The sequence below is a fragment of the Myxine glutinosa genome, chromosome 6, assembly GCF_964187855.1.
Source record: "Myxine glutinosa chromosome 6, kmMyxGlut1.1, whole genome shotgun sequence".
In the NCBI taxonomy this organism is placed as follows: Eukaryota; Metazoa; Chordata; class Myxini; order Myxiniformes; family Myxinidae; genus Myxine; species Myxine glutinosa.
The window spans coordinates 170,671,543-170,698,478 of record NC_136266.1 but is presented as its reverse complement, the minus strand read 5'-3'; the positions used below and the strand labels follow the sequence as shown (position 1 = coordinate 170,698,478).

At 46.4% G+C, this 26,936-nt stretch overlaps 1 protein-coding gene across 2 annotated transcripts in view; it reads right to left on the bottom strand.

Annotated features, from left to right (window-relative positions):
* The window catches only part of LOC137414861 (dynein regulatory complex protein 11-like), a 294,354-nt gene that overhangs the window by 14,124 nt on the left and 253,294 nt on the right, over nucleotides 1-26,936 (bottom strand). For both annotated transcript variants that reach the window (XM_068100414.2, XM_078780880.1), the window contains 2 exons: nucleotides 17,051-17,250; nucleotides 4,165-4,251 (listed from right to left, as the gene is read on the bottom strand). In XM_068100414.2, coding sequence (XP_067956515.2) covers nucleotides 4,165-4,251; nucleotides 17,051-17,250 — 287 coding nt within the window. The remainder of the gene's footprint in view (nucleotides 1-4,164; nucleotides 4,252-17,050; nucleotides 17,251-26,936) is intronic.

Here is a 26,936-nt window from a genome sequence, read left to right as displayed (position 1 = left end):
TAAAGTATATCGGACCCGTGGTTGTCGAGAAACAGCGGTCACAGACAAACAAACGTACAAACAAACACACAGAGATTACTGGAATTATAGATAGATGAGAATGGGAGGGTTTTTTTTTTTTTGTATTCAAGATCGAGGCTCGTGAAAGAGCTAACATCCATCACAAAAAAGACAAACGGACACACAAAACATACAATAAAGGGAGCGGGAGACAAGATGGGGAGAGAGAGGGAAGCACACAAGTACAACAGCAGAGAACCGGGACGTCGGAAGATCCGTGGGAGGGAGAGGGCTTGGGGGGAGGAGGCATCGGAAGGCGGGGGGGTGTGGGGGGTGGGAAGGGTATAAAACACATGGACACTGATAGAACTTCCAGGCAAGAAATAGGTCGGAATTTCAAAACAAAAAAGTGGATCTGGGGTGAATTAACTGGGGTAGAAGAGATCAAGGTTTTGGATGGGGAAGACATGAGATGGTGGTGAACAGCTGTTTTAAAGACCTGGTGGGAGTTTGTTTCAGATGCGGGAGAAAAGAGGAATAAAGGAGTGAAGGTGAGCAGAGAGTCTTGATTCTGGCAATTTCACCAGAAGAGGGTTACTGGCAGATCTTGTGCGACCTGTAGGAATATTTGGGGGACAGAGCACAGATAGAGCAGGGGGAGCAAGGCCGGAGAGGAGGCGGTAGAAGACAGAAAGACCACCAACCTGCCTGCAGTGAGTGAGTGAAAGGCCCTCGGAGTTAGCTTCATCGTGGGAGATTCCAATGATTCTGAAAGCTTTGGTTTCAACAGCGTGAAGCCGAGCTAGGTGTGAAGCAGGAGCACCGGCCCAGAAGGGAGAGCAGTATTCCATTGAGCTGTGGATGAAAGCCTTGTATGTGGTGAGGAGCTCAGGTGTGCAAAGGAAGGACTTCGCACGACGGAAGATGCCCAGACTGGCATTGGAGGCCATATTGGAAATGTGGTTTTCCCAGGAAAGATCATGGCAGATAGTGAGACCCAAAAGCTTGAGTCTTTTCGGAGATACATAGTAAGAGTGTGAGATTTGTCAGGATTGAAATGTTATTAAAGGATTAAATTTAAAAAATAATTTTTAAATTAAAGTATTTAAAGGAGAAGCTGGAAGGAAGGGAAAATTGTGGGCAAAAATAGTGAGATTCAGCAAGTTAAATATTGTGAGGGCTAAATGCCGTGTTGTACCACTGCAATGTCTAACTCTAAGACAACCATGCAGACAAACGTACAAAGAGGGCAGCAATGAACACATGACATGTTTTGACAGAGTTGGGAATTCAAGGAAACAGTTGTCAAAACAACCTGCGTGATTTCCTTATTTTAGAGCAAAATATCTTGCTTGTTGCTTCTTTGTTGTTAACAAGGAATAACAAGGATATTTGATGGAGTAAGCCATTCGGCCCTTCATGCCTGCGCTACAGCAACACCAGATTAAATAAGCTAACGTCGAGGGGATAGAAAACAGGTATGGTGGACGGAGGAAGTAGCGAAGGCAGTTGGTGAAAATAAGGAGATTGGAAGAGGAAAGAGAAGATCAACAATAGAGGGAGGCAGTCGGATATGGGTCTTTTGCACTTGTACGGGCTGAATAAGGCAGCGAGGAGAGCTGTGGATAAGGAATGCTTTATGGAGGATGAGATGTACAAGTTGGAAGACGATGGTGGGAGAAAGATGATCTATAAGTTGGCTCATGACAGGGATGAGAATAGCAAGGAGATGAAGGGGGGGAGGGTGTGGTGATTAAGGATGGTTACGGGAGGCTGGTGACAGAGAGGGGCACCATATTGAAGGTGTGGGATGGATATTTCAAACAACTGTTGAACCGAGAAGGAAGCAATGGCGAGCTGGAGCTGCCGGGTTGTGTTATGTGGAGGGGAAAGTGGAGTTGGTGGAAATGACGAAAGAGTAAATGCAAATGGCATTGAAGAGGATGAGAAAGGGAAGAGTGGCAGGCATTGATGAGGTGTGTTCAGAGATGATAATTGCAGCGGGAGTAGTCGGAGTCAGCTGGATGAAGAGGTTGTTGAATGTATGTGTGAGAGATGGGTCAAATCTGGAGGATCAGAGGACAGGGTTTATTGTGGCGATATGGAAGGGGAAGGGGATTGTTCAAGATCCAGGGAAGTGCAGGGGTATTACACTCACTCCTTAGTCATGTCATGAAGGTGCTGGAGAGGATTCTGGATGGGAGGATAAGGAAGAGTGTGGAAAAGGAGATCGGATAAGAGCAGCAGGGATTTAGAAAGGGCAAGGTAATGACAGATGGAATGTTCACGCTGAGACAGACAGCTGGTGGAGAAGAGGTTGGAGGTGCAAGGTGAAATGGCATTGGGATTTATGGATCTGGAGAAGGCCTATGACACTGTCCCGAGAGAGATGGTGATGGCGACACTGAGATGGATGGTAGTGCCAAAGCAGAAGGTAGGTTGGTGGAAAAGATGTACAAGGGATCAAAGGGAAGAGTTTCGGTTGGTCCTGGGATGTCGGAGGTGTTCAGTGTGAACATCGGTTTGAGGCAGGGAAGCGCTCTCAGGCCACTCGTGTTTATCATGGTGATGAAGCTGGTAAGCAGGAAGGTAAACATGAAAGATATTCTGGGGAGGATATTGAACGTGGACGATCTGATTATTGTGGTGGAGAATCGGCAGGAGATGCAGGAAGTACTGGGATAATGGAAGGAAGCATTTGAGAAAGTGAGCATGGAGAAGACAGAGGTGATGTGGGTTGGGCAGCAGAGAAAAGAAGTGACTATCAGGTCAGAGAGAAGGGAAATTAGACAAGGAAATAGGTTTGAGTATATAGGTGGAACAGTAACCGGGGATGGTAAGTCAGAGGCAGAGGGGTGGAGGAGGATTCAGGTGGGTCCGAATGCATGGAGGAGGGTGGAGTGTGTAATGGAAGACAGAAAGATTTCAAGGAGATTTAAGAAAAAGGTTCTGATGTCGTGTGTAATGCTGGCCTACCTTTGGAGAGACAACAACAGAGGCTGCAGGTTTGCGAGACCAACTGGGTCAGGAGGATCGCGGGAGTGAAGAGGGTGGATAGAAAGATAATGAATGAACTGAGGGAGGAGATTGGTGTGCAGGTGAACTTGATGGGGAGATTGGTGAAGTGCCGGCTGAGATGGGCTGGGCACTTGGTGTGGATAGGGGAAGAAAAAATGGGAAAGAGAGCGGATAGGTTGAGTGAACAAGGTCGGAGGAAAAGAGGTAGAGCACGGTTGAGATGGGAGGATTGTGTGAAGAGGGATATTTGAGATGGGAGGATTGTGTGAAGAGGGATATCAGTAAGGTAGGTGGGGATGGTTGGAGAGTGGAGAGAGTTGGCCGAGGACAGAGGGGAGTGGAGTAGTATCGTGGTCAAGACAGGGCACGAGATTAGTGCCATCGGACCTCACCCCTTATATGGGGAAAAGGAGGAGGAACTGTCTTTAGAGGCCATTTTCCCTGCAGAGCAGGGGTTGGCCTTTTTTGGGCACCATGGTCCCCTTTTTTGAAGCAATGTTTTACGGCCGGATGCCCTTCCTACCGCCAACACTGTTAGTCGCCTCTTGCGACACACAGAGAATTACCAGTGAACTGGTACTCAATTTGCCGACCTCGGAAGGATGACAGGCTGAGTCAACCCCCCTGGCGTTAATTCAGCGATCGACAGGGATTCGAACCCAGGACCCAGGATCCCAAGCCGGCACCCTAACCGCTAAGCCAACACCAGGCTATATAAAGGGAAAGGGAGGAGAATAAGAACAAAATAAATATCATGAGCATTCTGGAAATATCTGGCTGCTTTCGCATATGTAACTATCTCTTGTTAACAAGCTATTTCTTGTGGCATCTAGATGGAGAATCTTATAATACTTATGAGTATTTTATTGAGGGGGTGGGCTTTCACCGATGATCTTGGATTGAGTATATGTAAATGACAAAGCAGAGTGAGAGGAGAGTGGAGAGAAGAGCCAGTAGTAACCTTTTGCCTTGTGCAGTTCTCTGTTGGTGTGTTTGAGTATTGGACTACACCTGACCGTTGGTGGAACATCGATCGATCAAATAACCTCGGCTTTTGTGATGTAAGTGAAAAGTTTCTTAGAACATAAAGATAAAAGCTGACAGCAGTTGGCCTGGTGGCAAAAAAATTGTTTGAAAGAGACTCACCTCCTTTTCTTCTTTGGGTACCTTCTTGCGGAACGTTTTTTCAGCATCATCAATCCACACAACTGACGGTTGCATTTTGCGGGCAACCTATGGTAACAGCGTAGGGATCATCCTCAATACTGTCTGCAGCTCACATTATTAATTTTGTACACCACATAAAAATCCCCGCTGCATGTATTGAGCATTTTCTTTAAAATGTGGATCACCAGCACATTGTTGAATTCCATTCTGTAAAGAAAGTTGAATGATGTAAAACAGTGTTGTACTATTCATGGACTTAACTGAGCTGTGTATTTTAAAATTGAATAAATTAACCTTTATTACTTGCAAAATCGAAGATTTTCCAAGTACAGTATTGGTCAGTTGACTTTACAGGTCACAATTCTACAGGTCACAATTCTAAACCGATCGTCATGAAACTTTACCAAGTTGTAGAGGTCGTCACAGTTAAAGAAGCCGATTGATTTTGAGGTCAAAGGTCATCTTGAGGTCAAATTTCTAAAATCGTCATTTTTTCATCCCATTGGCTTGAAAGTTGAAGAGCATTTGCATAGTGCATCACTCAATTGGGGGAAATAACTATTTTTAAGGTCACAAGGTCAAAAGTCAACTCAAGGTCAAACTTCTAAAATCATCAATTTTCATCTGAAAATCGTACATTTTCATACGATTGGCCCAAGCTATGATTAAGATCGTCAATTTCACCTTAATTAAAAGGGCAATTTGATGTCTCCATTGCAACGTTTTTGGGAGGAGGAGGGGGATGGGACGTGGGGTGGATTTTGAAAGTATCTTGCTCTGCACCTTTGTGTTGGTTATATGGTGGATTTACCCTCTGAATTTTTAATATTTTTATTCTGATTTGCATTCATTTTAATATTGACCATTTTTAATCCAAAAGGATGATGATGCAGAGGTAGCACCGTTACCTTTTAGTTGTCTAGTCTGGGTTCAATTCCCGACCTGATTACAAACTGTCGGATTGGCATTTAGTTTCTGTCCCTCAGATGGATGACAAGCTGGGTATCCCCATTTGCTACCATTAGTTTTTTGTTTTTTTTTGTATACAAGATCGAGGCTCGTGAAAGAGCTAACATTAATAACACAAAAAGTCAAACCAACACAAACCGACACATAAAACACAAAATAAGGGGAGCGGTAGACAAGATGGGGAGAGAGGGGGAAGGACACAAACACAACATTTGAGAGCAGGTACATCGAGAGAACTGTGGGAGGGAGAGGGCTTGGGGGGAGGTGGGAGAGGTATAAAACATATGGACACTGCAAGGACTTCCAGGAAAGAAGTTGGAATTTCGAAAAAGTGTATCGGGGGTGAATTAGCGGGGGTAAAAAAGATCAAGGTTTTGGATGGGGGAAGATAAGAGATGGTGGTGAACAGCTGTTTTAAAGACCTGGAGGGAGGAGTGGGATTTAAGGGAGTGGGGGAGTTTGTTCCAGAGGCGGGAAAAAAGGGGAATGAAAGAGTGATGGTGAGCAGAGAGCCTAGATTTTGGCAGTTTAACCATAAGAGGGTTGCTGGCAGATCTTGTGCGACCTGTAGGAATATTTGGGGGACAGAGCACAGAGAGAGCTGGGGGAGCAAGGCCAGAGAGGAGTCGGTAGAAGACAGAAAGACCACCAATCTGCCTGCGGTGAGTGAGTGAAAGACCCTCAGAGTTAGCTTCATCGCAAAGATTCCAATGATTCTGAAAGCTTTGGCTTCAACAGCGTGAAGCCGAGCTTGGTGTGAGGCAGGAGCACCGGCCAGAGGGGGGAACAGTAATTCCATTGAGCTGCGGATGAAAGCCTTGTATGTGGTGCGGAGCTCAGGTGTGCTAAGGAATGACTTCGCACGACGGAGGATGCCCAGTCGGCGACTGGCTTTGGAGGCCAGCTTGGCAATGTGGTTTTCCCAAGAAAGATCATGGCAGATTGTGAGACCCAAAGGCTTGAGCGACAGAACTTCTTGGAGAGGATTGTTGAGAAAGTAGATTGGAGGGTTTTACAGTCGGTCTTTTCGGAGAGACATAGTAAGAGTGTGAGATTTGTCAGGATTGAAAGACATGTTCCACTTGTTTGACCAGTCTGTGATTTTGTCCAGGTCTGCAGAGAGTGAGGAGGCTGCAGACTGCCGATCTGAGGGATGAGGAATGGAGCGGCAGATAGTGGAGTCATCAGCAAAGAGATAGAGAGGATTTTCCAGAGAGTCGGAGAGATCATTGCTGAAGACCAGAAAAAGCACAGAGCCCAGAACACTACCTTGGGGAACTCCAGCCAGAACAGGCAGGTGCGATGAGAGAAATCCATTCAGGGCCACACGTTAACTATGACCAGAGAGGAAGTCTGCAAGCTAAGCATGGAGATTTCCATGGATACCATAGGAGGAGAGTTTGGTGAGCAGAGCTGGGTGGTGCCAGACCGTATCGAAGGCACGTGATATGTCGAGGGAGACAGCTCTGATTTCCTGTTTGGCATTGAGGACCTCCATCCATTGTTGAGACAGCAGAAGCAACATGACCAGAGTGGAATGACCTGGTCTGAATCCAAATTGATGATCGGAGATCAAGCCATTGGAGAAGAGGAAGGATTTGATATCCGAAGCAATGATGGATTCTATGACTTTGCTGATAATTGGGAGCAGGCTGATTGGTCTGTAGTTGCAAGGATCTGTTTTTGCACATTTTTTGTGTAAAGTGGTAATGTTTGCTGATTTCCAAGATGCTGGCAGATGACCTTGAGCAAAAGAGGGTGAAAAGAGCAGGGAGAGGGTGAGATAGAGCCGCAGAGCAGGATTTTAGGACCCGTGGGCTGATGCCATCTGGTCCAGTTGCAGAATCAGAGTCGAGGTTTGACAAAAACTTCTCCACCTTGTCAGGAGAGAAGGAAACAGAGTCCAGGAGCAGTTGGGTTCGACTGGGTAAGGTGGGAACAGAGAGAGATGGGTTTGGGACACAAGATTTTGAGGCAAACATAGAGTTGAGGCATTCGGCTTTGTCACGTGCGGTGTCAACTGTGTAGCACCTTCCAACTGTGTAATGGTGTCAAATGTGTAAACCACATTTGAGGTGAGGGAGGGGATGGAGGGGGAACAAACACCAGAAACGGATTTGACCAGACGCCACCAGGATTTGGAGGAAGGAGTTCATTCATTCTTGAGTGTGGAGAGATAGTGCTTTCTGGCACTCCTGAGGGTAGACACACACTTGTTCTGAACTTGGTGGAAGGAACTGAGATTACCTTCAGTTGGATTTGCCTTCCAAGAGGCAGAGGCAAGTTGTTTCAGGGCAACTGCCTCACCACAAGATTCAGTGTACCATGGACATGAGGAAGGGTAAGACAACTGAAGACGAGATGGGATAAATCTGTGCGTGAGAGAGAGCAGTTTGCTTTGGAAGAATTCCCAGGATGAGTTGATGTCAGAGGCAGTGGAGATGGGAGACCAGTCCAGATGATTGATGGCTGTTTGCATCCCGTGCCAGTCGGCCTGAGTGAAATGCCAGACTCGTCGACGCTGAGAAGGCTCTCTGAGAATGGCCAGAGAGGTGTCCACTTTAACAAGCACATGATCAGAAGAACCGATTGGAACAGAAGAGCAGCAGACATTTGCAGGGAAGTTTGTCATAACCAAGTCCAGAAGAGAAGATACTCCATTGACCGCGATCCGGGTCGGGAAATTGACAGATTGTGTCAGTCCCAATGAGTCGCAGAAGTCCTTTGCTGAGGTGCCATGGCTGGTGAGAAAGGAACCCAAACCCAGCCAGCTGGCATTTCGCCACATATGAGGAAGAGAGAGTTGGGACGAGTTGATAGAAGTTGGTCCATGTTGTCAGTCAGCGACATGTAAATGGAGTCATCACTGTTTGGAGGACGGTACAGAACACATATGAACAAAAGGTGGGAGCGGAGAGGAAGCCGTAGCCAGAGGTACTCCTGGGGGTGGGGTGGAGAGAGGGCAGTGCAAGGAGAGTGACGAAGAGAGTTTTTGATAAAGATACTTAATTAGTTGGTGGATGATAAAGATCCCTCGGTGCTTAAGAAATTGGGGACATGATAATTTGCAGTAGGGGGCAGGTTGAGAGTGATGGCATGGCTGGTGAGGGGATTGGAATGTGAGCCATAAAGTGTCTTGTGGGTGGCGTTTGTTTATGTGCAGAGGTATTGTGTTTTTGTGTGGTCGTGAGGATGGAATTATGGTTGAAATGTGTTTGGAATTGAAATGTGATTGAAATGTGAATGGGGATTTCACATGTGAGCAGGCCATGGAGTACCTTTTTGTGACATCTTTTGATTGTAAATGTGGTTGAGAATTGAATGGCAGCAGGGGAGGAAATGTTTTTGTGGATTTTGTGGGCGGGGAAGGTGTGTGTGTCCGCAAGTACGGATCAAGCTCTGGAGGAGCAGTGACTGCGCCCCTCACCCCGCCCCCCCCCCCCCCCCCCACGGTAATTACACCTGGAAGCCAGTGGTGTCTGGAAATTGGGAGCTGCCGGTGGTGGAGGTTTGCTCGGGCGCCCTGCGGCATGGAGGCCCTCGGCGACCCATGAGGCTGTATGGAAGCCTGAGGCGACAGAGCCTGGTGTGTGGAGACCGCCCCCCCCCCCCCCGGCGGGTCGACAGCATAAGGAGATGTTTGGCTGTCAGGGGGCCAAGAGTTAAAGGGGAGGGGGGTGAAGAAGTCGTAAGTCGGGCGCCTTGATTTTTAACTGCGGGCACCACAGCCTGAAGCGCCCCCACCATCTCGCTTGTACGGTACCTCCCTGCTGCCTAGTAGAAACACACACCCACATGTGTAATGACAACTATGCCATGGCCTCGCGGGGGGTGGCGGGGGGGTGGGGGGGTGGGGGAGAGGGGGTGAAATACGTTCTTTGTGATTTTTGTGTTTTGATGATTTTGGAAATGTGTATGAGTGGTTATGGGTTTGTGTTGAATGAATGTGGGCGAAACGCACCGAGCCATGTCACTCACCTGTAACACCAGGACAGGGCCCACGGAAATTTAGGGGGCGCATTGGGATTGCCTCGCAGGTAATGTTGAGCCTTGTGGCATCCACCGGGGGACGCGGTCTTTAGAAAGGGGTTGTATAAATGTTTTTTGAGTTTTTGCATTTTTGCAAGTTTTGGTTAAGTTTTGTGGTTAAGGTAGATTTTTAGCATGTTGTTGTTTCTCTTCCTCCCCAGGAGTTAGGAATGAGTTTTAATGATTGTACATATTTGCATGGTTGCTTAAGGGGGTAGAATGGGAAGGAGAATAGGTAAGTAGCTTCCCACAGCCCTCCCACAGCCCTCCTTCGGCTCACTTCCCACAGCCCTCCTGATTTATTTCATAGGTTAATTAAGTGTGAGTCGGTAAGTGCTAAGACTGAAATGGTAGCACCTGTAATGAACCTTGCGGAGCTACGGTTCGAGGGGGGGCTGTGTTACGTTTGTGGGGGTAGGGATACTTTAGACCAGGTAGATTTGTGTAGGTAGCATGCTCAGACTGTTGTGAAGAAGAAGAAACACCACGTAATAAGTAGAGGACCTGTTTAGCCTGGATGTTGGATGAAGTTGTATATTTGTCCCCATTACAATGGGGCGGGGCATGTTATTTAGCTGAGAGATTAGGTTAGGTAATTCCCTGTTCGTTGTTCCCTATGTGATTTATCCTTTATCTCTTTTGGCACCGCACCATAGACACTAGCGCAATAAGTGCCCATTGAATTGCACTAATAACAATAAAAAACAAACGGAAGCCAGTTCTGAGCACTGCCGATAGGACATCACCATCTACATCACTACGAAGGTCGAGCAGGCCGAAGACACACCCAGAAGGACAGTGATTGGGCGGGAGTTGCCCAACAGGAAGGCTGGGGTAAGAAGCAACTCGCTGATTGGTAGAGGGAAGGGCGAGTAGGACTGCATCACGAGAGTGGACTGCGTGTGGATTGCTGGAGAGCTGAACAATGTAGCGGTGGCTTGCGGGCATTGGTAGAGAGGCACAGATGACGTCACGAGACAATCAATAAAAGCAGACTCGGACCGACATTTTCTCTCTTATTCTTTCCCCTCACGCTTTCCTCTTGCCCCTCACCTCGCTCGCTTCTTGGTTATACTCTTGGCTCTTTGCTCTGATGGTGGTCCTTTGTTCACGGAGAAGGCTTCATCGCGGCCAGGAGTTTGACACGCAAGGACGACGAAGACAGGCGCGGCTGGAAGAGCGAATCGCACGCCTGCTCGTTCGCTTCGCGCACCGGGCCGGGAGTGAGCGGACCGTGCAGCGAGGCCTGGCTTTGCGTGCGCGTGCCAAATGACGAGCGGTTTCCCGCCAACACCAGAGCCACGTCGAGACTGCGCGCCGAGGGAAGAATTCAGGCGAGACGCATGGCCAAGTTGAGCTAAGTGCCACGATAAAACACACTGTTATTGTACTTTCATTATCTTTCCCTTCGTCCGTGTTCAAGTCTGGTGTGGGGGACGACCTGTTTAGAAATTTAGTTTACAGTCGCGTTTTCTTGGTATCGGCATCCGTTTTAATAAACCTGTTTATTTTTGTACATTTAAATCCATTTTGTTTGAGTTTATTTTTTGCAGGTTCGGGAACTACCAGCGGACACCAGGTAAGACCCTTGATCTTCCCCTCCCCTTTCTTCCCCCCGGATATATAAAATCCGCATTTGAACTGAACTCCTTGGAGTAACGTTTGATTGCCCCCCGTGACTCTCCCGGTGTTAACTGAGAGCAGTCACACGACAGTATGTTCCAATACTACATAATTAACGCAACACGTGCGTGAGCCATTGGGTAACAACATGTAGCCTATTGTTAAGTTGGGCAAACTAGTGTTCCATGGCACTGTCTGGTGCAACCCGGCTGGGTGAGCTTTTCGTGGCGCAGGTTTCAGGATGTGTTGGGCATTGAAAATCTATGGAGTTATTGGCCTCATGGTGATTACCCTTTGCCTGTGGGCCGGGGACAGTACCGCCTGACTCCACATCCCAATATACACTTATAGCGGCCTTCGATGGCCCCTGAACAGGCATATAGGCGAACATGCAGTAGCTTAAAACCTTGCCCAGATTCTGAAGTACCTACACCCCAAAAAGGGGCCTCTGGGTGCTATGGTACGGCCTTGAAAGAATAACACACAAATAAATACACAAACACTTAAATATTTAGGAGATAGAAAACTTTTTCACTTTTATATGATGTTTACACAAAAAAAAATTTTGTGCATTATATGCAATACTTAACTTTCAGAAACATATTTCAGAAAACCATCGAAAAACTAAAAATAAATTAAAAACAATACAACAAACAACAACAACAGGCATTTTAAGGCCATTTTCCCTGCTAGAGTGGGGATTAGCCTTGCGGGCCCCATGACAATCTTCTCCATTTTGCCCTATTTTCTGCATCTCCCCTTGTTAACCCCCTTGCCCGAATTTCTTCTTCCACCACCTTCAGCCAAGTCTTTCTCTGTCTTCCCCGTCCTCTACTTCCTTATACAGTCATTTCCATCACTCTTCTCAATCAGTCACTTTCATCCTTCCTCAACAAATTTTTTTTTTTTTTTTTTTTTTTTTTGTATACAAGATCGAGGCTCGTGAAAGAGCGAACATTAATCACACAGAAAGACAAACCGACACATAAAACATATAACATCGGGAGCGGTAGACAAGATGGGGAGAGAGGGGGAAGGACACAAACACAACATTTGAGAGCAGGGACCGAGAGACATGGAGACATCGAGAGATCTGAGAGAGGGCGAGGGCTTTGGGGGGGGGGGGCATGGGAAGGGGGCGGTGGGAGAGGTATAAAACATATGGACACTGCCAGGACTTCCAGGAAAGAAGTTGGAATTTCAAACAAGGTGGATCTGGGGTGAATTAGCGGGGGTAGAAAAGATCAAGGTTTTGGATGGGGGAAGATAAGAGATGGTGGTGAACAGCTGTTTTATAGACCTGGAGGGAGGAGTGGGATTGAAGGGAGTGAGGGAGTTTGTTCCAGAGGCGGGAGAAAAGAGGAATGAAAGAGTGAAGGTGAGCAGAGAGCCGAGATTTCGGCAGTTTAACCATCAGAGGGTTGCTGGCAGATCTTGTGCGACCTGTAGGAATATTTGGGGGACAGAGCACAGAGAGAGCTGGGGGTGCGAGGCCGGAGAGGAGTCGGTAGAAGACAGAAAGACCACCTACCTGCCTGCGGTGAGTGAGTGAAAGGCCCTCAGAGATAGCTTCATCGCGGGAGATTCCAATAATTCTGAAAGCTTTGGTTTCAACAGCGTGAAGCCGAGCTAGGTGTGAGGCAGGAGCACCGGCCCATAGGGGAGAGCAGTATTCCATTGAGCTGCGGATGAAAGCCTTGTATGTGGTGGGGAGCTCAGGTGTGCCGAGGAAGGACTTCGCACGACGGAGGATGCCCAGTCGGCGACTGGCTTTGGAGGCCAGCTTGGAAATGTGGTTTTCCCAAGAAAGATCATGGCAGATAGTGAGACCCAAAATCTTGAGCGACAGAACTTCTTGGAGAGGATTGTTGAGAAAGTAGATGGGAGGGTTGTCCAGTCGATCTTTTCGGAGAGACATAGTAAGAGTGTGAGATTTGTCAGGATTGAAAGACATGTTCCACTTGTTTGACCAGTCTGTGATTTTGTCCAGGTCTTCAGAGAGTGAGGAGGCAGCAGACTGCCGATCTGAGGGAAGAGGAATGGAGCGGCAGAGAGTGGAGTCATCAGCAAAGAGATAGAGAGGATTTTCGAGAGAGTCAGAGAGATCATTGATGAAGACCAGAAAAAGCACGGGGCCCAGAACACTGCCTTGGGGAACTCCAGCCTGAACAGGAAGAGGAGATGAGAGAAACCCATTCAGGGCCACACGTTGACGACGACTAGAGAGGAAGTCCGCCAGCCATGCGTGGAGATTTCCATGGATACCAAAGGAGGAGAGTTTGGTGAGCAGAGCGGGGTGCCAGACCGTGTCGAAGGCACGTGATATGTCGAGGGAGACAGCTCTAATTTCCTGTTTGGCATTGAGGACCTCCATCCATTGTTGAGACAGCAGAAGCAGCATGTCCAGAGTAGAGTGACCTGGTCTGAAACCAAATTGATGATCAGAGATCAAGCCATTGGAGAAGAGGAAAGATTTCATATCCGAAGCAATGATGGATTCCATGACTTTGCTGATAATTGGGAGAAGGCTGATTGGTCTGTAGTTGCTAGGGTCTGTTTTTGCACCTTTTTTGTGCAAAGCGGTGATGTTGGCTGATTTCCAAGCAGATGGCAGTTGACCTTGAGCAAAAGAGAGGGTGAAGAGAACAGAGAGAGGGTGAGATAGAGCAGCAGAGCAGGATTTTAGGACCCGTGGGCTGATGCCGTCGGGTCCAGTTGCAGAATCAGAGTCGAGGGTTGACAGAAACTTTTCCACCTTGTCAGGAGGAAAGGAAACGGAGTCCAGGAGCAGCAGGGTACGACTGGGTATGGTGGGTACAGAGAGGGATGGGTTTGGGACACAAGATTTAGAGGCAAACACAGAGTTGAGGCATTCAGCTTTTTCACGTGCGGAGTCAGCTGTGTAGCCGTTTGAGGTAAGGGAGGGGATGGAGGGGGAACAAACACCAGAAACGGATTTGACCAGACGCCACCAGGATTTGGAAGAGGGAGACAGATAAGAGAGTTCGGTCTTGAGAACGGAGAGATATTGTTTCCTGGCTCTCCTGAGGGTGGACACACACTTGTTTCGGGCTTTGTGAAAGGAAATGAGATTTCCTTCCGTTGGATTTGCTTTCCAGGAGACGAAGGCAAGTTGTTTCTGGGCAACAGCCTCACCACAAGATTCCGTGTACCATGGACGGGAGGAAGGGTATGACAACTGAAGACGAGATGGGATAAATCTGTGCATGAGAGAGAGCAATTTACTTTGGAAGAATTCCCAGGATGAGTTGATGTCAGAGGTGGTAGAGATGGGAGACCAGTCCAGATGATTGATGGCTGCTTGAAGACCGTGCCAGTTGGCCTGAGTGAAATGCCAGACTCGTCGACGCTGAGCAGGCTCCCTGAGGATGGTCAGAGAGATGTCCACTTTAACAAGGACATGATCAGATGATCCGATCGGAGCAGAAGAAGAGCAGCAGACATTTTCAGGGAAGTTAGTCATAACCAAGTCCAGAAGAGAAGATGTTCCGTTGACTGAGATCCGGGTCGGGAAATTGACAGATTGTGTCAGTCCCAGTGAGTCGCAGAAGTCCTTTGCTGAGGAGCCATGGCTGGTGAGAGAGGTACCCACACCCAGCCAACTGGCATGATGACAGTTGAAATCACCACATATGAGGAAGAGAGAGTTGGGATGAGTAGATAGAAGTTGGTCCATATCATCAGACAGCGATATGTAGATGGAGTCATCACTGTTTGGTGGACGGTACAACACACATATGAACAAGAGGTGGGAGCGAAGGGGAAGCCGTAGCCAGAGGTATTCCTGGGGGTGAGGTGGAGAGAGTGCAGTGCAGGGCGAGTGAGGAAGAGAGTTTTTGATAAAGATAGCAACCCCGCCTCCAGGACGAGGCTCAGGTCTATCATACCGGAGGAGGGAGTAGCCCGGGAGAGATACTATGGAATCAGAGACATCATAAAGGAGGAAAGTTTCTGTTAAGCAGATCACGTCTGGTTTGACAGAAGCAACCTGTATGGAGAGATCAGTTAAGTTTGAACGAAGGCCCCGGATGTTTGAGGTCCATACCGTTAATGAAGAGGAAGGGGGAGCATCAGATACAGAACAGGGGGGAGGAGGGGTAGGGTAAGATGTGGAAGAGGTGGAAGAGATAGGGAGAGCTGTTGAAGGTGTGTCAGAGATTTCAGAATAGCTCGGAGAAAGGGAAGGATGGGGCGGACAAAAGGTTTGATGGTGATTGGGTGAGCCACAATGAGGTGTTATTTGAGGAGGGGGAAGAGCGAGGCAGAAGGTTGGGGGAGATGGAGGTGAGAGTTTGAAGGGGGAAGAAGCGGGGAGGACGCTTTGAGGAGGGGGAGTGAGAGGGGGGAAATTGAGAAGCAATGAGGGTGGGGAGATTTGAAGGGGAGGGGTGAGGGGGGAGTTTGGGAGGGAAGGGACAAGGGGAGGGATTTGAAAGGGATGGGATATGGGGGAGATTTGGAGGGGAGGGGTGAGGCAGGAGTCTAGGAGGGGAGGGGCGAGGGGGCGTCTTGGCGGGGAGGGGTGAGGGGGTAGTTTAGGAGGGAGGGGGCAAGGGGGGAGATTTGAAAGGGATGGGTGATGGGGAAGATTTGGAGGGGAGGGGTGATGGGGAAGATTTGGAGGGGAGGGGTTATGGGGAAGATTTGGAGGGGAGGGGTGAGATTGGATTTTTGAAAGTGTACGATTTATGGGAAACGAACATTTATTGCAAAATGAGTTTCTTGTGACCTTCGAGTTAAAAATACGTTTAAGGACGCTGGATGGAGGATGGAGTGCAGGAGAGTTTAGGGAATGTAGAAAAAAGGCACTATAGGAGATGGATATTTTTTTTGGGATGAATTGATTTGGTGAGCAAGTCGAAAGCAGCCTTTTAAAGAAGAAGAAGAAAAAGGTGTTATAAAATATGACGGAATACATAACTTGAGGGGAAAGTGTAAACATTGAAGGTTAATGAGTGAAAACTATCTGGGGAAATGGGGGAGAAACACGTGGTCGAAGAACGAACGAACGAATAAGAATGAATAAACGAATGAGAACAGAGAAGGAAATGTTGTTGTTGTTTGTTTTTTTTTTTGTTTGTTTGTTTTTTTTTTTGTTTTTTTTTCCCCGAGTTGAGATTTACACAAGGAAGTAGGCTATGGGTGAAAAGCCTGGGAATACAGAGAACGAAAGTTATTGGATCACAAAACGACGGACCGCTGAGAGAAAAACAAAGCCTCAAGGTTGTACAGTGCACACTGTACAAGGCCTCAAGACACGACACGGCAAACAGACGATCAATTTATGAAAGATAAACACCGAGAAACAACCAAAGTTGCACACAATAACTTCACACACTGAAAGATAAATACAGTTTCGACAAAATACAATTGTGAACAGACTTAACTTCGAAAAACGTGGAGACCGTGTGGAGCTTCGAAAATCCCTCCCACCGTCTCCGAGATCTCGCGAGATCATGACCAAAACATCTCAACCTGTTTCTCTTCACAGCATCCATCACAGGCTCTATTCCCATCATCTTTCGCAATTCATCATTTGTCTTCCTCTCTCTCAACGATACTCCGCACATCCACCAAACCATTCGCATTTCCACCCTTTACAGCCTTCGTTGCTGCTCTACGTTCATTACCATAAATAAATAAATTAAAAACAATAAAAGCCCATTAATATAACCGTTAGCATCTCATGAAATAACGATGTTTCCAGGAGGTATTATAAAAGATACATAAGCACTAAAATATAAATGAAAAAATTCATAAAGAGCAAACATCCGTTCCTTAATTTACGTGAGAAAACGTCACCAATGACATCCCCAACTCCATCAATAAAGTCGAAAGCAAAATTATGACTGGATCTCTATTGCCTCTAACATTGATCAACTTGTAAACCATCCATCCAAACTTGCTGTTCCTCATATGTTGCTATGTCAATTGTCATCATTCCATCCAGCTGGATATCAGTTGTGCAGCAACCCAGTCATGGCAACGCAGGTCAAACATTTTCCAACACTTCAAAAGCTTATACAAGAGTTTGCAAACCTGGTCAATGCTTAAAAGGAAACGATAAAGTCCAATTGAGTCGAGACTTATTTTACATTGAAAGAGGAGAGACAGAACTGATTGACCGAGGAGAGGCATTTGAATTGATATGATGAGAGGCAGAAGAAAAAAGGATACAAAAACTGGCAGAAAAGAGGGTTGTAACAGGAGTACTTCATTTCACCTTGAACACCAGGTGCAGAAGCATTTGGAGTCCAGCTTTTCCTGGGTACTTGTCCTTGATGTTCACTGCTGACAAATTGAATAGGTTTGCTCCTGTCTCCATGCAAATAGCGTGCACAAGACTCTTCTTTCCAACACCTTGTGGCCCGACCAGCAGAAGGGAACGCACCAGAGGGGCCTTCTCGTGCACTGTCGGTGAGCCTTCCACAAGCATCATTGGGGGCAAGGAAATAAATCACAGGCTTTGAGATTCTGGTAATTTAATTAACACATTTTGCCAAAAAAAATTGTTATGAAAGCGGGTGCTTGAATGAATGAATGAATGATCGTTTTAAGGCCATTTTCCCCGCTAGAGCGGGTGTTAGCCTTGCGGGCCCCATGACAATCATGGTTCCCTGTTTGAGACAATGTTTTTATGGCCGGATGCCCTTCCTGACGCCAACCCTTGGTCACACTCTCACGATGCGCAGGGATAAGGTGTACCTATTCTGAATCCGGGTACACACCATTCATCCCAGCAAGCTGGTACTCAATTTGCCGACCTCGGAAGGATGACAGGCTGAGTCAACCCCCTGGCGTTAATTCAGCAATCGACCGGGATTCGAACCCAGGATCCTAGGATCCCAAGCCGGCACCCTGACCGCTAAGCCAACACCAGGCTAGGTGCTTATGGATGAGGAAAAATGGAAAGAGGAAGGGCATTGGAAGGAGGAGGAAGAAGACCTCTCTATAGCCCTCACAAAAGCATGTTCCCTTTGAAACCCACGAGACACAAGGGAGTTCTATCTGGAACATTTAATAATGAAATAACTATCTTGGCATCTACGTGCTTGGATGTGCGCTCACTCGGGGGAGTCGTTTTACAGAACCGTCACAATGTAAATGGTATATTCAATAATAATGACATTTACGAGGTTACTTTGAAAAGTAGCAAGTTTTACTCAAGCATGATTACATGAAAATCCTGACCCAGATATAAGTTTGTTTTGGCCATGTTGGCTGGCTGTGAGGTTATACCCAAACTCAAAACTAGATGGAAGCACACAGTTAATTCCTGACCTGTATAAAATCGTGTTCTTCGTAATGCAACACAACTGGCAGTTCGATTAAACAGGAGTTGATGTCCAAGTAGGTGTGTACAATTGTACGCGTGGTGAGCAAAGGGGATAATCTATACTATAAGAGAGCCGTTTGTCTGTCTGTGTCTGTCTGTGTGTGTGTGTGTGTGTGTGTGTGTGTGTGTGTGTGTGTGTGTGTGTGTGTGTGTCAGCATTTTTTTCAGTGATCGCTGAACGGAACGGAGAAGTGATTAGGCCAAAAAATAAAAAACAGAAAAAAAAAACGTTTTTTGGGGATTTTTTCAATGTCGCTTGAAAGTGCCTGAGCCTTTGTAGCTATATGAGAGGTAACATTAAATTATCCCCGATTAGTGTGTGTGTGGGAGGGGGGAGTGAGGGTGCAATATCATAATAAGGAGAATTTATATTTAATGAGTGTAAGTAGGGGAATATAAAATATATATATTGTTGCGGTTTTGAGTTTGTACAATAAAGGTTAAATTTCCCCCTCATAGTTTAGTCACACAACAACATGTAGCCTCGCGATAGTTCAGTTATTTCTTAGTATATGTGAGCATAGTCCTTTTCCTATGTTAGTTTTGCGTTGAGTAGAATAATGAGAGTAGGTCCTTCATTGCCTTATGCCGCCTTACGCCTCCTTATGCCCCCTTTGGCTTTTTGGCGCGAATTAACACGAGGCAGGCCTGGCAAATCAAGGCAAGACCGAAGGCAGGGCGGAGGAGAAGCTGACAGTAAGCGCGAGCCGCCAATCAGGGCTCAAAGGGAGTGGCTGCGGCACTGCGTCACAGGGCGTGGTTGGAACATTCGAAAGGGCTAAGGGGGTTATCCATATAACCCGTTGCGCGAAGCCCCCGACCTCAGTTATGAGCTCGGGGTGTGCAGTTCTGCGAAGGGGTGAGATTGCAAGTTATGGGAGAGGCGCTTGATTAGAGTTACGAGTTCTGAGAGAAGACGCGCATGAACCCAGCTATAAGCGCTCTTACCAAATTGGACGCTCGGTTGAGCTTGAGGCCGCGCCTATATGGGGTTACGTGAGTGATAGCACGCCGGTAACTAAACGCGCTGTGGAAAACCGCCAAGCCGGCGAGAGACGCGTACATTTCCCTCCCGCCTGCCTCATCTGCCCGTTGTTCGAGAGACGCGCTACAAGGATCCCTTCCACCACCTGCTTGCCTTCATCGCGGGACGTGCTGTGACCGGGGAGAGCCACGCCGGGCGGGGCCGTTCCTGGACGACCAAGGCAGCGCGTGAACACCATCCTACCTGCATTTCCCCTTTGTGAGTGTGATCGAGCCCATGTCTGGGCTTAACATAAGACTGATTAAGACTGCTCTGTGTCTCTGTACTTCTACCGAATCATTGCACATTGTGTAAATAATAATTAAATAGTGTTCTTCCTTTATTCGACCGTCTCGTCCCTTCCATCATTGACTAAGCGTGGTACGAATAAAACCGCTCTAATCGGGTTCCAATGCCAACGGTAACTGCAGACCACGTGGTACGCAATCCGCACGGTGTACCCAAATTACGCGTGGCTCGTGCGAGGCTTGCTTCCCCGCTTCGGCGGCGGCACAGGTATTTATGTACGTGCGAGAATTGTCCCGAAACGCTACCTTGCGTTTGCCCGGGAGAGGCGTTTCAAGTCTCGGTTGCGCCGACCCAAGAAGAACAAGGGGCTTAATCTCCCCTTGGTAAGGGTAGGAAGGGCGGCAGAAAACCATAACATTATATATATATATTCAATATCAAAATGTCAACAGGATTACAACATCACCGGGAAAAGCCGGGTACTCCTGCTGGTGTGCTATAAATGTCGTGAAAGTATGACTAAAAATGTGTTTGCATCTTAAGTTATACCATGTTGTTTTGTATTGTCATGTCGAATGTGTAATTTTGAACCCTCTTAAGTTGAAAATTATTCAACTCCGAAGCCAATAATTCGAGCTGACAATGCACTGACGTCTTTGACGGTCGGGCACTGACGTCCCCATCCTTACACCCAATTTCTTTCACCCCATTAACCATATTTAATCTATCCATTTGATTAACCATATCTAATCTATCCATGCCATCGATTTGACTTGCAGGTTACAGTGTTTTATTCCCTTCTCTCTCTCTGCTCTTTTCCTGTTCATTCATTTCCTTGTTTATTGTATCCAGCTGTTGCCACACTGCTCCACTCGCTGTCAGTAGTTAATAACCTCCGTCTCCTCACTCTTCCATTAGCCTTGATCTTGTAAAAATAAAATAAAACAAGAAAGAACAATCAGAGATTGCAGACCATCGCCAGGATATGTTTGTGTGGTGTATTTTGTGTGGTATTTGTTTTGTGTTGTTTCGGATAGGTTCCTTTTTCTATCCAAGATGGCTGCCACACCACGTGACCTATGACGTCGCCACTGTCACACAATATGAAGCAACGGTGTGAGATGATATTTGTAAAACTTCGCATCGATTGGGTAAGCACTTTCAGAGAAACAGTTTTTTGAATATTTTCCTTACATCCAATATGGCTATCAAATCATGTGACTGATGACATTTTTTTCCAACGTTATATCCCCATGAGTAGTCGAACATTTGGTTAAAAATTTGCATCGCTCCGTTCAGTGCTTTCAGAAAAGAACAATAATTTCACTTATGAATTTTTTGCATAAAATCCAATATGGCTGCCAGACTGAAATATGAGCCATGTTTCAATTTCTTTCGATGGAGCGATTTCGGAGATATGGAGATGCAATTTTTTGTCGTTTTTTTTCAAGATGACGGCCGTACCATGTGACCTATTATGTAATAAATATCATTAAAAATATTGTACAGGAGGAGGTGATCCTATGGTGAAAATTTCGTGTCAATCAGACCAGCGGTTGCAGAGAAAAGCATACTCACGTGCTGTGAGGACAAACAAACAGACAAACAAAGACAAACATACAAACAGACCCCAAATGCAATACTCTCTGCTCCAGTGATTCACAATTTTGTCTTTGTTTCTTTGTAATGTAATTGTGTCATCATTGGAGTGATGTTTCCTTTGTCTTGTCCGAGTTTGTCGTCGTTCGTGCATTGCAGCCAACAAGTCTGGAATGTCGATCTCCATAAACGACATTAGGCAATTATTGAACACTTTGGTACAGTTTTTGTCCTTCTCAGAGTGGTGCGATAAGACAGAAAATGAAAGTGATGAAAATAAATGAGCTCAAGTATTTGTGAGAGTAATAGCACGGGGGATGGAGGGTAAAGATAATTTTCTTAATGACCAGCCAACTCGATTTTTTGTTTCCACTGCATGGGCAATTCATCACAATGACAACAAGAAAAAGAGCAATCAGAGATTGCAAACCCTCACCAGGATGTATTTTCAGTGGTTTTAAGGCTTTTGTGTTAAAACACATATGGCGGCCGAACCACGTTACCGATGACGTCATCTTATTTTTTTTCTAAACTAATTTATTCCTAGATTATGCTCAAGAAATTTCGTCTTAATTGGATGAAGTTTTATACTTGTCGAATTATGACATCACGAGCCGAGAACATCCCGTGCAGGGGCTGATCCGAGGATCTCATCAAACCGTCCGATCGGTAGAAGCGACAGGCGGTGTGTACAAAGGGCAAGGGACTTAATCAGCGCGAGCTGATGACTAGCGCTTACTGGGAATTCCTCGTTCGTGGGACACTGTCTCAAGCCCCAGTCCCCATCACGAATGGGGCTCAGCGGTTTACCCGAGCCTGACGGTGAAGGGCCCGTCCAGTGTAGCGCGCGTGCGGCCCCGGACATCGAAGGGCATTAAACGTTCATTCAACATTAAACGTTCATTGAACATTAAACGTTCATTAAAGGATTACGAAACGAAAAACATTACGAAATTACGTTCACACCGTCACGTCAAACACTACCGTGAACACATACATCGTCAGAACATCGTCACAATGAGAACATCCTCACAATGAACATTATGCGAACGTGAATGTTATGCGGGAGTCCAAAGCTGAGAATGCTGGAGACCAAAGCTGAAATTGGGAAAACTAAACAGTCTATTTTACTCCTGGAGATCCCAGGATCACCCACCCAAAATATCTTTGCGATCGGTTCAGCAGTTTTTATGGTACCTTCGAACAGACAGACAGAAGGACATTTGGTGAATTATAGTAAGATCGTCACAAAGAGAACATCGTCACAATGAACGTTATGCGAACGCGAATGTTATGCGGGAGTCCAAACCTGAGAATGCTGGAGACCAAAGCTGAAATTGGGAAAACTAAATAGCCTATTTTACTCCAAGGGGTTCCAGGATTACCCACCCAAAATATATTTGCAATCGGTTCAGCAGTTTTTACGGTACCTTCGAACAGACAGACGGACATTTGGTGAATTATAGTAAGATAACGGAGGCACCTATGGCATCATCATTAACATATTTCATTTCCCATGGAGAGTTCTTTGCAATGAGCCATGTCTCAATTTTTTCTATTCAGCGCTTTTGTAGATATAGAGGTGCAAGGTTTTTCAGTTTTTCAAATATGGCGGCCGAACCACGTGACCAATGACGTCATCATTTATTTTTTTCCTCCGCCAGTTTATGCCGACATGGCGCTCAAGAAATTTCATCTTGATAGGATGAAGTTTCGTATTTGTCGAATTATGACATCATAATGGAGGCACCTATAACATCATCATTAACATATTTTATTACCCATGGAGAGTTCTTTACAATGAGCGATGTCTCAATTCTTTCTATTCAGCACTTTCCGAGATATAGAGGTGCAATGTTTTTCGATTTTTCCAAGATGGCGGCCGAACCACGTGACCTATGACGTCATAATTATCATTAAAAAATTATACAGGTGGAGTTGCACCAATCGTGAAAATTTCCTGTCAATCGGACCAACGGTTGCAGAGAAAATCATATTTATTCTGTGCGGACAAACAGACAAACAGACTCAAATGCAATACCCTCACCTCTGGCGAGGGTAACTAGAACGGCACTCAGTAGAGAGCATAATACCTCCACCTGGTTGCCATATCACTCAATGGTGAAGAATCCACTTAAAAAATTCTACGAGCTGGATCCGGATCTGGATCTTCACCAAAATCGAATCGATTCTTCCTTGTCAGAAACAAAAACCTGTCCAACAAGTTTCGTCCAAATCCATCCATAACTTTTTGAGATATCCTGCAATGTATAGTTTTTGGCCCTATCTCTCAATGGTGAAGAATCACTTTAAAAATTCTAGTAGCCGGATCCGAATCCGGATCTTCACCAAAATCTAATCATTTCATCATTGTCACATACGCTACATCTCTGCCAAATTTTGTCCGAATCTGTCCACAACTTTTTGAGATATCTTGTTCACAGACAAACGTACAGACAAACAGACAGGGGTGAAAACATAACATCCATCCACCTTTGGTGGCAGAGGTAAAAAGGCTAGTCTGATAAATAACAGCAAGATCGAAGAAAAGTGTAAGTGTCCCAAATCATACACTCCAGAAAAGGTACAAGGAGAAAACCTTGAAAGAAGATGGCATTATTAGTCCATGGGCCAGACCCCAGAATTTCATGGATTGGTACCACCTGGGGTGGCAAAATCTCACTGTGTTTTCTTGAAAAGCATATATGCATAGATGGAAAAAAAACTTTGAAGCCAAGCTTGGAACGGTAGCTTAGTGCTAGTAATCACCTCTTAAAGATGGAGGACTGGGCCCGATCCGGGACCCGAAATTATGGGGTAGGGGAAATATAAATTGCGATATCGTTTGAACTAATGGTCCAATTGCTACAAATAACCACTCGAAATGTTGGAAATTTCAGGTTCTATATAACTATATCTATTATTTGCCAATATGCTAATTAAGTAGGTCACTAGAGGTCAAAAGGTCACGAAATTTGACCCCTGCTTAAAATCTGGCCATCCGTCCAAAATATCATCACAGTTACCCTACCAATGGGACTTTCTCAGCCAAAATGGGCTCAAATAGAAGTTAATAAGTGTCCAGGTCCATTTTATGCCTAAAAGTTGGATTTTATTTGTATCTGAGCCATAGTACATAACGGAATTTGACACATCTTTGAAAACGGCCATTTTTAGCCCGAAAAACATCCAAAATGAATGATGTCAATATGCTGATATTTAATTAGCATTTTTTTTCACTTTCAGGCAATAATGGAGGGCACTGAAGATCTAGACAAAGTACCCTTCCTGCCACGCAAGTTGACCCGTTCCTCCTGCATCTTTGAGTGCGAGGACACAGACCTCGAGCTGAATTCACCCCAAGATCGTGCAACGTGGGAACGGCTTCTGAAAGCAGCTGAGATCCGGAAGCATGCCGGCATTCTTAGGATTGGCTTCTTAGGATTGGTTCAAATTGGACCTGACAATCCATTCGGAAGAATTCCTGTTGACCAGACCATTGAGGAGACCGTAAACAAGGACACCCAGACCCCAGGAGGGACAAAAGGTTTCAGCCTCGAGCCAAGTGCAGTGCACAGATACTACCTCACTGCAGAGTACAGGAGCTCATTTCTGGGTTTACTGAGGAGTGCACTGGGAAGTGACAGATCATTCTGCCACCCTGATCTCATCGCACCACGGATGAGGAAGGATGAAAGGGATGTTTCAGTGTTAGTCGATATGCTGGATGGAAATTGGATTAAACCATTTGGTGTCCCCTCTGAGCTCATCAGCCTCTCCACCGGAATGGTCGCCCCTGACAACATCGCCAAAGACCTTTTAGGGGCCAAGGACAAGGGCATTGCGGCATTTAAAGAATTCTATGACAAAAGGCTTGACGTCCGTGCCACCAAGGGTTTCTTCGATCCACTGAAGAAACAGAGGCTGAAGACTTTCAGCGATATCAAAATGAAGAGGTCTTTCAAAACACAGGGACGGAGCATCATCATGAAGGCTGACAGGAACCTGTTTGCGAAAATGACCCTCATTGGACAGACCAGAAAGCTGGACATGAAGAATGTGCTGTCCTATCGTCTTGGTCCTATACCTTGGGCTTTAGCGAACCCTGAAGGCACCCTACGGAAGACCAATAAGGTACAGCTCTCCAAACGTCTGAGAAAGGATCTTTCACCAGCAGATACCATCCCTTCTAACTCAGCTTGCATCATTGATGGAATGGCCATTGTACAGAAAATGATGGCAAATACCACTAATGCCTCTTTTGGAGAAGCCTCCAAATCCATCTTGTCTGCGGTCCTGAGGGAGGGGAGAGTCAACCGCCGAATTGATGTTGTCTTCGACGTCTACAAGGAGAACTCCATTAAAAATGCCGAGCGGGTAAAAAGAGGGTCTGAGAGTGCCATGACATTTGGTAAGATTGCATCCGGCCATAGGTTGAAGCAATGGAAGAGTTTTCTACATTGTGGAAACAACAAGACCCAACTGAGTGATTTTCTGGTTAAGGAATGGAGCAACGACCAAAGTCTACGTGAAAGGCTGGACAGGAAAGAGCTCTTCCTCACACACGGAGACCAGTGCACAAGAGTTACAAAGGACTCGGTGTCTGATGTTCAAGATCGACAGAGCAGCCAGGAGGAGGCAGACACCCGGCTACTCCTACATGCCGAGCACTGCGGCAGGTCTGGTCTGACAGCTGCTGTCATCGTGTCACCAGACACTGATGTTTTCATCTTGGCAATGGCCTTAACACCAAAGTTAAAATGCCCAGTATACTTCAAATTGGGATCCAAGACGCACACTGAATACATAGAGATTAAGAAAGCTGCAGATGCCCTTGGTCTTGAAAAATGTGCCTGCCTCCTGGGTCTCCATTCATTCACGGATTGCGACACCGTGAGCAGCTCTGCTGGCCGGGGCAAAGTTTCAGCTCTTCGGCTTCAAAGCCACGAGGAACACATGACCACCCTGCAGTCATTAGGCCAATCATGGGACCTATCAAATGAATCAATCCAGCGACTAGAGGCACTGACTTGTTCCCTCTACAGCGCCAGGGCAGCCATCAACAGCATCAATGAGAATGAGTTGCGTTTCAACATCTTTTGTGCGAAGAAAGGCGAGGCCGAGTCTTGGCAACTCTCCCCCCTGCGCATCTTCCTTGCTCAAATACTGTAAGAGCGCCAACTACCAATGTGAAATCTGGAAGAGAAGATTGGACAGGAATCCAGATATTCCGTCTCCGTGTGGCCATGGATGGAGGGTAGATGACGGACAGTTGGTGATTGACTGGGGTGACGCACCACATGCCCCTGAGGTTGTCATGGAGTTGATCGCCTGCAACTGTCCAAGGGAGTGCTTGGAGGAGAGCTGTTCTTGCCTCCAGAACAGGATGAGGTGCACATACCTATGCAAGATGCAGACTTGAAGCAACATGCAAGAGGAGGGGGAGGAGGAGGAACATGGCAAGGTTGAATTTGAAGGCTCATCCGATGATGACAACAGTGACTCTGACGAAGATTGAGATGCAACTCAGACATGGATACTGGGGCCCCTTTAATGGACACACCATGGTACTGCAGGAGGATGTGATGCTTGGTAGTGCAAGGGGTCAACTCTGATGAAACAATTAATAAATGTATTGATTAGTTATTGATCTCTCTGGGGGAGATACATGTAGTTGTATTTCATGCTCTTCGAGACACTCTTCAGCCTCTTTGAACCAGTGGGATTAGGCTGGGAATTGAGGCTTAACAACAACACAACAACAACATGCATTTTAAGGCCATGTTCCCTGCTAGAGCGGGGGTTAGCCTTGCGGTCCCCATGACAATCTTCTCCATTTTGCCCTATTTTCTGCATCTCTCCTTGTTAACCCCCTTGCCCGCATTTCTTCTTCCACCATCT